The sequence below is a fragment of the Macaca fascicularis genome, chromosome X (assembly GCF_037993035.2).
Source record: "Macaca fascicularis isolate 582-1 chromosome X, T2T-MFA8v1.1".
Classification (NCBI taxonomy): domain Eukaryota; kingdom Metazoa; phylum Chordata; class Mammalia; order Primates; family Cercopithecidae; genus Macaca; species Macaca fascicularis.
The window spans coordinates 117,739,143-117,751,224 of NC_088395.1; the positions used below are offsets into that span (position 1 = coordinate 117,739,143).

General features: G+C 38.7%; 1 protein-coding gene across 6 annotated transcripts in view; it reads left to right on the forward strand.

Moving 5' to 3' along the window:
• PAK3 (p21 (RAC1) activated kinase 3) overlaps window positions 1-11,820 on the forward strand; it is a 285,291-nt gene extending 273,471 nt beyond the window's left edge. For 4 of the 6 annotated variants that reach the window (XM_045383866.3, XM_045383855.3, XM_045383857.3 and 1 more), the window contains 3 exons: window positions 7,072-7,209; window positions 7,533-7,660; window positions 10,956-11,353. In XM_045383866.3, the coding sequence (XP_045239801.1) occupies window positions 7,072-7,209; window positions 7,533-7,631 (237 nt within the window). In that variant the 3' untranslated portion in view covers window positions 7,632-7,660; window positions 10,956-11,353. Of the gene's footprint in view, window positions 1-7,071; window positions 7,210-7,532; window positions 7,661-10,955 lie in introns of all 6 variants that reach the window. The other 2 variants (XM_074029472.1, XM_074029474.1) reach the window with 1 other exon arrangement.
• The last annotated feature ends 262 nt before the right edge of the window (window positions 11,821-12,082 follow it).

The window sequence follows — 12,082 nt, forward strand, 5'->3', positions numbered from 1 at the left end:
TCAGGGTTTATTTGTGAATTGCACAAGCTAATAATAATCATTCAGTAAAAGTTATCTATTAATACTTCCCATGGATATAATATTTATACAGATATCAAGATATCAATGAATAGCTCTCTTATAGTTCAGTTGCATTGTATGTTAAGTCGACTTTTAGGGCTGGACTGGAGCCCTCTCACCATACATAATATGATTTCCATGGTAAAATGTGTTTTGCGTCTCAAATATTCAGCCTACAAAGAAATGTCTGTACAGAACCCTATCCTCTTTGTAAAGTGAGTCTTTATATTGGTGCTGGGGCCCCTCATGGTTGCTAACATGTTTCCATGTAAATCCCCTGGTTTGTTTTCTAATTTCTTAACTTAAACTTTATAAACTGTTGTAATGAACTGAAGTCACAAACTAGAGCTTTTTAATTAAGTGGTTAATCCTGTTACAAAACTGCCTTAATAACAGTTTATTGAGTACATATGGATTGTGTGGAGACTTCTTTGGAGAAATGTGGTAACTTCTATGATGACTGCTTTGATCTTTTTTTAATTGAGGAAATTGTTAATATAGTAAATTGAATTATCACTTAAACTTAAAGTTTTCTCTTAGTACTTAGGTAAATTCAGTTGCACATCAGTGTCAGTGAAAACTTTGATGTTTGTGTGTTATTACCAAGATATTTAGAGTTATTATGAAGAATTTGAGAACACCAGAAACTTCTAGGTAATACGTATATCACAAGGAAGAAAGCCACCATTTTTCTGGCCAAAGTTTGTATTTCTAACATTATAAATAAGGTCCGTAGGTTATGGGGCCTATATTGCCTCACCTCAGGAAGAAAACAGATCTTGTTAAATGATCTAACAGATTAATCAAGAGTACCTTTTCTGTTCAAGAACAGTCAGAGAAAATAAGTTTCTGAACTATGTTTCAAGTTCCAGAGAACACTTGTTTTCTTCCCTTTCTCTATGGGTCTTTCTGCATTGGCCATGTTTTAGTCATCTTTTTCCAGTTTTCCCTCCCTTTGATGATGACATCTCCTTACATATGCTATTCATACAGCTCTCTTCCTTCTCCCACACTGAACAGTGGGGTCATCAGAAGTTATTATATGCCAGGCCTGTTCAGCTCAGAAAAGGTGCCATTTTTCATTTTCTGCATATCTTCTTAGACTTTAATAGGTCACTTTTAGGTTCTGAGCCTTAATACTTATGTATATAAGTCTGTCATAGTCTCAGCTCAGTTAAATTTATACATTTTGGCTATTTCGTTCAGTAACAAAAACATTTATTGAGCACGTATTTTGAGCAAGTTGTCACAAAATCCACGGTTGGTTATAACACAGCTCCTACCTTCCATGGGCTCACAATCTAGGAAGGAAGACAGACCTGTAAACAAATAACAAGTGCTCATACATAATACGATGTAAAAATAGACATATAAACATGCAGTATTAGAGTTCAAAGAAGGAAATGGCTAACTCCATCTGCCGGGTGACCATGGAACTACCCTTGTTTGCTTGAGATTGAGGGACACAAAACCTCAAATACCAAAACCCAGGATAGTCCCCAGAAAACCAGAGTGTTTGGTCACCAAGTTTACCTACCTGGGAGAGATGGAGAAGACTTTAAAGAAGAGATGGCATTTTAACCAGTGCTTGAAAAGCAAGTTTATCAGGTACTTAAGGGAAATGAGGATAGCATTTTAGGCAGCAATGAAAGGCATTTCCTATTCAGGGAATGATGAACAAATTGGTGTGAGTAGTATGTGAGCTTCAGCCAGTGTGTATGTGTGTGGCGGGGCAGGAGAGGAGTTGGGAGAAGCGCCCTAGGGTGAGAAGAGTACAGATGGAAACTGGAACTGGAAAGGTGGGCAGGGGGCAAATCATACAGGACTGCCTAAGGAATCTTTATTATGTCCTGTGAATCAGTAGTTTTCAAACAACAATAATGATCCTCTGATTCCAGTGAATCCTTGCTTGGAAGCACAAATAAATGGAGAAAAACACACAAATTTTCTGATTGAAAAAGGTTTGTGGGCTGGAAGCGGTGGCTTACGACCGGCACTTTGGGATGCCAAGGCAGGTGGATCACAAAGTCAGGAGGTCAAGACCATCCTGGCGAACAAGGTGAAACCCCATCTCTACTAAAAATACAAAAATTAGCTGGGTGTGGTGGTGGGCACCTGTAATCCCAGCTACTCGGGAGGCTGAGGCAGGAGAATCGTTTGAACCCAGCAGGTGGAGATTGCAGTGAGCCATGATCGTACCATTACACTCCAGCCTGGCAACAGAGCAAGACTCTGTCAAAAAAAAAAAAAGAAAAAGGAAAAGGAAAAAGAAAATGTGTGTTGGGGAGGGTCCTAGAATCTCTCTTCCTCTCTCTCTCCCTCTTCTTTTCCCTCTTAACTGCTCTTAGGAATTTTGGGGACATAGTTTGAAAACCACATCTGTGGACCATGGGGAGTGACAAAATATTTTAAAGCAGGAAGTGAATTACATGAGGAGAACTGTGATGAGATAAGATTGTTAAGGAGGATGGATGGAAGAATAAAAAGGCTTGAATAATGGAAAAATGGTTAGGAGGTTATCATAACCTTGGAACCATCTGAAAGAAGCCTGACTTTAAGCAAAGACAATAGGGATAGAGAGAAGTGAATGGGTATGAAAGACATTTCTAAAGGTTGCATTAACAAAACCTGGTGGACTATTTATAGTAAGGGTGGGGAGAGGGAAGATTGCTGGGTGAGGAAGAAGGGGGGAAAGATGATTATATGGTTTCTTACTTAACATTAGAAGCAACCAACTAGTATATGGGAAATCTCTAGTCTAATTTCTAATAGCCACTTTATTTTCTTTGAGTTTTCATTAGCTCAGATAAAACCAACATGTTATCACTCATGCCTAGAACAATTGTCCTTCATCTTTCTTCATCTAATACTTGACTTTGCTAGTAAAACCCTTTTTGTTGTCATTGTTGTATTGGCTACAACTGTATTTGTCTCTCATTAGCAGGGTAGTGGATAGCAATTTTCTTTTTTTTACTAAGAGAGTCCTCAGCTTACTCACAGGATATGTTCCAAAGGCACATTTTTAAGTTAATTTTTTGGACCTCAGAGTGCATTTTCCCATAGAAGTGGCATTATACATAGTGATTAGGTTCCCAGGCCAGTCCACAAAAGCCAGTTTAGCCCATATATAACTGAAAGTGTGGATTTTTGCAATGGAAATTAGTTTGAAATAATACTGTTGCAATTAAAATGAAAACAATAGTTGCAAAAGAAATAGTCTGGGTTTTTGTTTCCCTCAAAGGGTAGGGCTTGATGAAAAGCAGGTTTAATCCTAGGAAGACAAAGAGAAATAGATGGGGAATTTTTTGTAAATTGGACACTGCAGCTTTTTAACTGTATTTCTAAATAATGTTTTGGAGTTTTTAAAATAATAAAAGCAACTGTGTTCATTGTAGAAAATTTGGAAAATTAAAAAATGTATTTCAAAAATTAAGTCACCAACAATCCTACCATCCAGAGAGGACCAGTGTTCACAACTTGGTGTATTTCAGCCTTTTTCTTACTGCATGCATTTTTAAATCAGTTCACCAATAGTAATTATGGTGCATCGACATGATGAACTATTATGCAGCTCTTAAAATGATATTTATGAAGAATTTTTAAAACATCAAAAAATATTTATGATATATTGTTGAGCAAACGGCAGCCTTGCATTTGATACCTTGTTTAGGGATGAGGGAGTATAAGCAGAAGATCAACACTTAATCAACCGGGGCAGGAGTCTGCTGTTAGACCACCAATCAAAACCTCCTACCCACCCCTTAACAAACCCACCCCCTATCAGACCCACCCCCTAACAAAAACTACAGCCAGACCTTTTTGTCGAAGTTCTGAGGAGGACATAACGGTTCTTTGAAGTACTGTAGAGGTTCGTAGCACTGGCTCTTCATTACTTCAGATTTTCCTTCAAATTACAGGGCTTTCTTCTCCCTTGATGTACTATTTCACTAGCACTACTCAGGCATAACGACTATGATTAAGGTCATTTTTTTGGATTCATAAATGGAATGGAAAAAGGGCCAAGTATTTCCTTAGGTAATTATGCATAGATTGAAGAGAGATGAGAAGGACTCGGGTAGAGAAGATGTGTATGTACTTTTAAGGAAGAAAATTATGTGGAATAGAATGTATTAAGCTAAGAATGGTGAAAGTAAAGTGAGAAAATGAGACAGTATAGCATGAATATAGATCTACAGAGAGTGAAAACGAATCTGGGAAAGGAAGAAAGAGACGTGCTTGCTTAGGTCTGGGCTTGGCTACAGAGCAAGCAAAAAAGCAAGAACAGTGACTTTGAGGAAGTTGTAGCCAGCTGAAATAAAAGAGTTTTAGGAGGAGGCAGGGAATGCAATTTGTAGCAACTGATTTTCTTTTAATAAAGGAATAAAGATGTTTGAGAGGACAGGTGCTTCAAGCACTAATCATCCAAGAACAAAAACAGTTTGAACTTAATTGACTATATCTGCTATGATTGTGCACTATTCGATTTTAGCCCAATCAGTGATTTTCTAAAAGCATCCCATCTCCTTTTAGTCAAAACTGGATTTGTCACTGACTTGTATTTTGGCATGGGAGTCCTAATAGCTGCCACCTGCATTTCCTGTTCATCAGTGGAGGTATTGAAAATTACAAAGGGATGAGAGTTGGGGGAAAGGAAGATGTACATTTCGTAGGGGTGAGGGATGTATTCACATATGGGTTTTTTAGTACTAGGAGGAAAAGCCAAAAGTTTCCATGCACTGTAGAGAAGCACATGGCATTGTAGTTCTCACACATTGCTATGCAAGACAATCTCCTATGGAATTCTGTGGCTCTTACGTTTGGTGTACATATGATGCGGAGATTCTAAGTTATTATGTGTGAAGTGGGCTCCAGGTTCTCAGCCAGGGATTCTCATTGTTGGCTGTAAATTGGAATCACCTGGAGAGCTTAAAAATATTGGCGCCTAGGTTCTGTTCCCAGAGGTTTTTACTTAATTTTTCTGGGAGTGAGAACTGAGCATGGGGATTTTCTAACTCTCCCCGAGTGATTCTAATGTGCAGACAAGTCTGGGACCCTCTAGTTTAGCCCATTGCTTAATTACTTGGGTGGATTAAACCAGTTGTTCTTAAAGTGTTGTCCTGGAACCAGCAGCTTCAACATGAACAGGACACTAATACAAACGCAAATTCTTGGGCCCCTGCCCATATTTACTGAAACTCTTGGGGTGGCTCAGAAACCTGTGTTTTAACAAACCCTCTGGATGATTCTGATGCATGCTGTAAAGTTGGCAGTCACTAGATTAAACGGTTGTTCCTGACCCTTTCTAAAGTACATCTGTAGGAGTTACTAAAAAGAAGAGATGTCTTCAAGAGCTGATGAAAACTGGCCTGCAAAAGGACTTTTATAGAAATACCTATAATAATAATAACAGAAGCTAGAGTAGAGAAAGGAGAAAGGGGATGATAATTTGCTGCAAAACCCAGGCAAGTTCAGGAGGGAACATGTTTTCATAAGAGTTAGGGGGTTTGTTGCATGGGCTGGTAAAACCCTGGCAGTACCTGCAGGCAAACTCCTACTTATTCTTCAATACCCTTTTAAAATGTTAGCCTCTTCCGTGAAGCTTTCTCTGAGCTCTGGTGTGAACTACTTCATCCTTGTATTTACTTAGTGCTTTCTAGTTTCCTCAATTAGCTCTTGGTCCACTGTACAGTCGCGCTCTATATATGTCTCTCTCCCTCACTAAATTGCGTGATTCTTCAAAGCAAGATCACTGTCTTATTCATCCTTAGCTCTCCAGTGTCTAATAAACTATCTGGTACATACTAAATGCTCTTGAATTGTTTGCTGAGAGGAGGCATCAGTAATGGCCAGCTTTCTTGTATCAAGAACCTTCAGCTGGGCGCAGTGGCTCGCACCTGTAATCCCAGCACTTTGGGAGACCAAGGTGGGTGGATTATTTAAGTTCAGGAGTTCAAGACCAGCCTTGTCAACATGCTGAAACCCCATCTCTACTAACATGGTGATGCATGCCTGTAATCCCAGCTACTGCAGAGGCTGAGGTGGGAGAATCACTTGAACCCAGGAGGTGGAGGTTGCAGTGAAGTGAGATCATGCCACTGCACTCCAGCCTGGGCAACAGAGCAAGACTCCGTCTCAAAAAAAAAAAAAAAAAAGATGGGTTTACCTTTGTGAATTAATCATAGTCCTGAGTTCAGCTCTCTGATTGGAAGACTAGAGACCTTGATTCTCTCAGGACATCATGACTTGACATCTCTTAGTGGTGGCCTTATACTACAAAGCTCTCAGAGAAATATACGATTATTAGCAACTTATTATTTTACCATAATTGTCAGGTGCCAAGACTACTATTGTCAATTTTTCTCATATTTCCTCTCATTGTAGGTGTACCTTCATGGGAAATCTAATTAAAATCAATAGGGATACAGCTGCCACAGGGTAAAAGTATTTGAGTTCTTGGGCCCCACAGCTTGCCTCTCTCATCCAGGCACTGGCATCTTCTGGTTCCTTGTACTTCCCTAATTCTGTAATGTACTCTCTTCATTCTACATCTATTCACAAACATTCTTCAAGCAAGATAAGCACTTAGTAAATCACAATTACCTTTCCATTGCACTTCCCCAAAGTTATAGTCAGGTCAAAATGAATGAATGTATGTGTATTCTCCAAGTCTTTAGATAAATAGATTTACAGGCAATCCTTTGGTTTAATTTTCTAGGTACTTAATCACATATTCATTATATGTGGATTTTTTTCTGGCTTAACTCTCGGAGGACAACAATATAACCTTATTTTTAAGTTTTTGGAGGTAGGACACTTTACTGTCACGTCAGTTACTGCCAATATTAATCATTTCTAAATGTTATAGAAGCTTTGAAAGATATGTGTCATTCTCTAAAGTGGAATTATTAAGACCCAGAATGTAAACCAGAAGAAACTGGATTTTTGCCTTCTGTGCCAACCCATGATTTTAATATGTATGTGCCGAATGGTTTTTTCTATTTTTTTCTACAGGCATTGTATCTGATAGCCACTAATGGAACCCCAGAGCTCCAGAATCCTGAGAGACTGTCGGCTGTATTCCGTGACTTTTTAAATCGCTGTCTTGAGATGGATGTCGATAGGCGAGGATCTGCCAAGGAGCTTTTGCAGGTGAAAATAAAATAGGACAATTACAAAGAGAGGCATTATACTCAGCTTTTCCATCTCAATGTGTGACAGAGAGCTCTGTCAAGAGATGTCTAGAGTTAGGCTATTACCATTTTATTTTAGACCACAGGCACATAACTATAGGCATGCATCTAATACATGATTGATTGACATGTTGCCTTTCTTCTGAGAAGTTGGCAGTGTAATCCGTAAATCTCTTTTGTTCTTCCTGGAGTCTTATTTTGCAAGGAAAAAAAAGCAATGTGACCCTCTGGTGTTGGTGTTTTGTTCTAAACTTTACTTGTGCCCCTGGATGTTGTATGCAGGTGTTCTTGGCCGGAGGTAATTCTCTACATAACTATGCAATTATTTCCATGGCATTTGCTACTCTAATGCTTTACTGGTCAAAGCCCCTTTGCTTGTGATGCCAATTGGCAGGCACCTGCTTGCCTGGGTGAGTACCATCCAGTGGTGAGTGCCTCTGTAACCATTTGTCCTTTTCATGGCTCTCAGGGATTAATATATATGATGAGAAATAATACTTACTATGTACCAAATTCTTTCAATAAATTATTTCATTTTTATAACAACTCTATAGGGTAGGCATTATTATCCCATTTTATAGATGTAAAAGTTGAGGCTCACAGCTCTTGAATGGCAGAGCTGGGATATGAGCCCTGAATTGTCTGACTTTCTACCATACATCACACACAAACCAATTTAGATAAAAATATGTCTTTATTTGATAAAGCAGTTCGTGCCCAGGATAATACACATAGCTTCACTGCTGGGGAGTGTTTCTCAGGGACATGTATGAAGACATTTAACATCTAAGAACAATGACTGCTATTTTTCTTTGTGATTTTGAACACATAAGCCAATTAAACAGAAGGGGCAACACTTGGTTATACAGCGCGTTAACCACAGATTGTCTGTTCTAGCCTACCCCCTGAAAGAAAAACCTGTTCCTGTTGTTTCTGAACTCCCTCCAGAGACAGAGCCACGCCCAGACAAAAAAATATCCCACCCTAACTCAGATCATACCTGGAATAGACCTTTTTGGAGAAACTGAAGAGACTACATCTTTTCTTTTCTGCTACCTGCAAGCATTTCACAGGTTATCATAAGGCCCTAAAATGTCAAATCTGGAATGGCCCTTTGTTAACCCTCTAATTAATCCAGCCTCAAATTACAGATGAAAGTCAACTTTTGAGTATATCACTTTTATATCTTTTTAGCCCTCCCACCACTCCACACACACATTCTGATACACATTCCTCTTATGTTTTCTTGTAAAGATAATTGAAGATGTAAGTTATCTTCAACTGGCTATCCAGATAAATGTGACTGTCCAGCTAAATAGATCATTAAATCAATTATCTAGTTAATTCATTCCCCAACAATTCTTTTATATGAACCAGTCAGATAACTGATGCAAAACTATATTTTGAGTCTAAATTGAATAGTTTATTGCATCTTTTCATTTTATACATGTAAGCAACAGCCCGTATTTCTCTTTGAGTCCATGCAACTCCATTCTCTGACTCTAGCCTATTATTGCCATTTCCAAGATTAGAAAGGCGAGAGATGCATGACATTCACCCCACTGGAAGGCTGGAGAAAAGACACAGGTCTTGAATATTTGTGTGTCTTTTTGTATGACCTAAGACAATTCTCTGTCCATCAATTGATATTTATTGAGCAACTTCCATTTGTAAAGCGTAAGTGCAGTATACAAACCTATTAAAAGGCATGATTCCTCCATTTAAGACGTTCACAACCTTCTTGGGTACATGAAAATATAATGCAAAGCTGTTTAGAGACTCATTCAACCCAAAGAACTGTTCAAATAGTAAATGACATGATTGATTAGAGAAATACTTCCGTAAGCTAGGGGTGATCAGAAAATGTCTGCAAACAGGAAAGAGGTCTGCTGGGCCTTGAAGAAGTGATCAGTTTTAGATAAGTTGAAGAAAATAAGGGAAGGGATTTCAAATGGAAGGAAGTATTAGGGTTTAACCAAAGACATACGGGCAAGGTCTATAGGAACAGAACCTAGAAAGTGTGGCTGAAATAAAGAGTTCAAGTAAAGAAGCTGCAGGAGATAATCCTGTGGTGGGCCTTGAACACCAGGCTTAAGAGTTGGGGCTGTAGGCAGTGGGGAAACACTGAAGATGTCTGAGGGACAGCATGATGACAACTTTGTTTAGGAAGATTAATCTGGTAGTATGTGGTAAGAATTAGCAACAAGAAAAAAATGGAGACAGGGAGACCAAGGAGGAGTTATGGTTTGGGATTAAGATGATTAGGACTGAATTAGAAAAAGCAAGAGATGGCCAGACGTGATTGCTCATGCCTATAATCCTAACACTTTGGAAGGCCGAGGCAGGTGGATCACCTGAGGTCAGGAGTTCGAGACCAGCCTGATCAACATGGTGAAACACTGTTTCTACTAAAAATACAAAAATTAGCCAGGTGTGGTGGCATGCGTCTGTGATCCTAGCTACTCAGGAGGCTGAGGCAGGAGAATCACTTGAACCTGGGAGGCGGAGGTTGCAGTGAGCTGAGACATGCCACTGCACTCCAGCCTGGGCAACAGAGCGAGACTCCATCTCAAAAACAATAATAATAATAAGCAAGAGATAAATGTAAGAGACGTTGAGAAGAGAGTACCTGGTAGCTTATTGCATTTAGAACATAAGAGGAAGACAAAAGTGACTTCAGGCTATCAAGTCAATGGCAGCATTCAGCAAGAAGGCAAGTGATGGAAGACAGTATAATAGCTAACATTTCTTGACCCTATGTAACTTACAAGGGACTGCCACTTACCTCATTTAACCATTTTAATAAACAGAGATGAGGATTTAACCTAAGTGCTCTGACTCTAAAGCCCCTGTAGCTTACATTACACAAGATTGCCCTGCTTGTGAGACTGTAACATAACTTTTTAAATGTTGAATTTAAGGTGACGGAAGAACATCCCATAGGAAATATCCAGCAGGAAAACTAGGACCAGAGTTCAGGAAAGAGATCAGGTCACACACTATGGATTTAGGAGTCATCTCCATAAAGCTGATGGTGGGTTGAAACCATGAAAGAGAATGAGATCTGTAAGAAATTAAATTAAAAAAAAGAAGAGATGGCAGCCAAGTTCTCATGAGTAGGAGGTAGGAGGAGGAAGTGAAACCAGGGAAGAAAATGGAGCTGGAATATTCAGTGCACATGCGCATGGAAGAGACCAAATATGGTAGAATGTCACATGCTTCTAAGGCAAAAAATTAAAAAATAAAATTCAAAGAAGGAAGGGATATTCACTTTTATTAAGTACTGCAGAGGGGCCAAAAGAGAAATGGTAGAGGCACGGCTGTTGAGTTTAGCAGTTAGTAAGCCACTGGTTTCTGTATAAAGTTGTTTAGTCGTTAACTAAATACACTTTTTCCAAGCATGACAGCTTCTCTAGATAAATTTTTCAGTTTAGGAAAATCAGAGAGTCAGACTGTTGCAAACACAGAAAGATTTTATAAGATCCCTCAGAGTTTCTCACTCTGCCAGTCAGCTTCCAGAGGATTTCATGACATTGAAGTACAAAAACATCTGAAGGACAAAAGCTGGCACCGTTTTTAATTAAATGATATTTAATTGAGTATTCAAAATATATCTTAATTTAAAAGGGCTGCTTGAAAATGTAAAGTAGTGTACTTGTTGGAGGAAAGAATTCCAATAATTCCTCTTTTTCCTTCCTTTTACAGCATCCATTTTTAAAATTAGCCAAGCCTCTCTCCAGCCTGACTCCTCTGATTATCGCTGCAAAGGAAGCGATTAAAAACAGCAGCCGCTAAGACTGCAAGCCTTACACCTCACCATCTCCCTCATGAGTAAGACTGAAATAAAACTCTGCTGCAGGAAAGATGGAAGAAAAGACAGTCAAATGGGGTGGGGGTTCTTTACCTTTCAAATGAATAGAAACTTCTTATAAGCCTTTTTCCTACTCCCTCAGATTATGTAATTTATTTGTAAGCCTGAATCGCAGCCCAAACAGGGCAGCAATGTTGAAGTGACCATAAAGTGGTCACTTCCACCGTGAAGCGAAAGAGCCAGTAGTGAATCCCCTCATTTTGTGCACTCACTTTGAAGAAAAAGGTTTCTCAAAGATGCACACTCCCTCTTCATAGTGTTGTGTTTGTTTTTAAGTTAGAGAGTAGTCCCTCTTGCATTCAAACCTCCTTCAAAACTCCTTACCCAATGTGATGTTTTTCACTTGCATTGTCATTAGATGTCCAGAAAAAAAAAAAAAAGATGTCAAAATGTTTTTCTAAAAAAAAGAAAGCAAAAAAAGCAAGGCAAAAAAACAAAAACAAAAACAAAACAAAAATAAACAAACAAAAAAAAAATACCAGAGCAAGTACTGTGTGAACATGTGGAAGTCCATGCCCTAATAGAGTTGCAATTTTTTATTCTTCTTCTATAGTGGTGGCTTGGTTTGTGTACCTATTTTTCTGCATTTGTATTGGAAAAGGTTTCTTTTAAAACATTTTCCAAAAGTGGAGAGGAATATGTGTGTTCAGGAAGGGCTTTTTAAAAAGTGTATATCTAAATAAAGCTCAAATGGTGAAATCCTGTCACATTTTCACAATGATGCTTAAAAGATAGTTGAGTAAACCAGGTTGTTAATCTCCTTAATACCTGAAAGAGGACACACTGAAACTGTGACACCCTGCTAGGTGAGTTCTGGTTCTGAACCTAGGAAATCCTCATAGGAGAAACCACATTTAAATAAAGATGGGACTTTCTCTGAGAGCCAAAACCAGATAAATGTAGAATACTGACATCCTTGTCTGATATTAAGTAAACAAAGATAATGATACCTAAATTAATC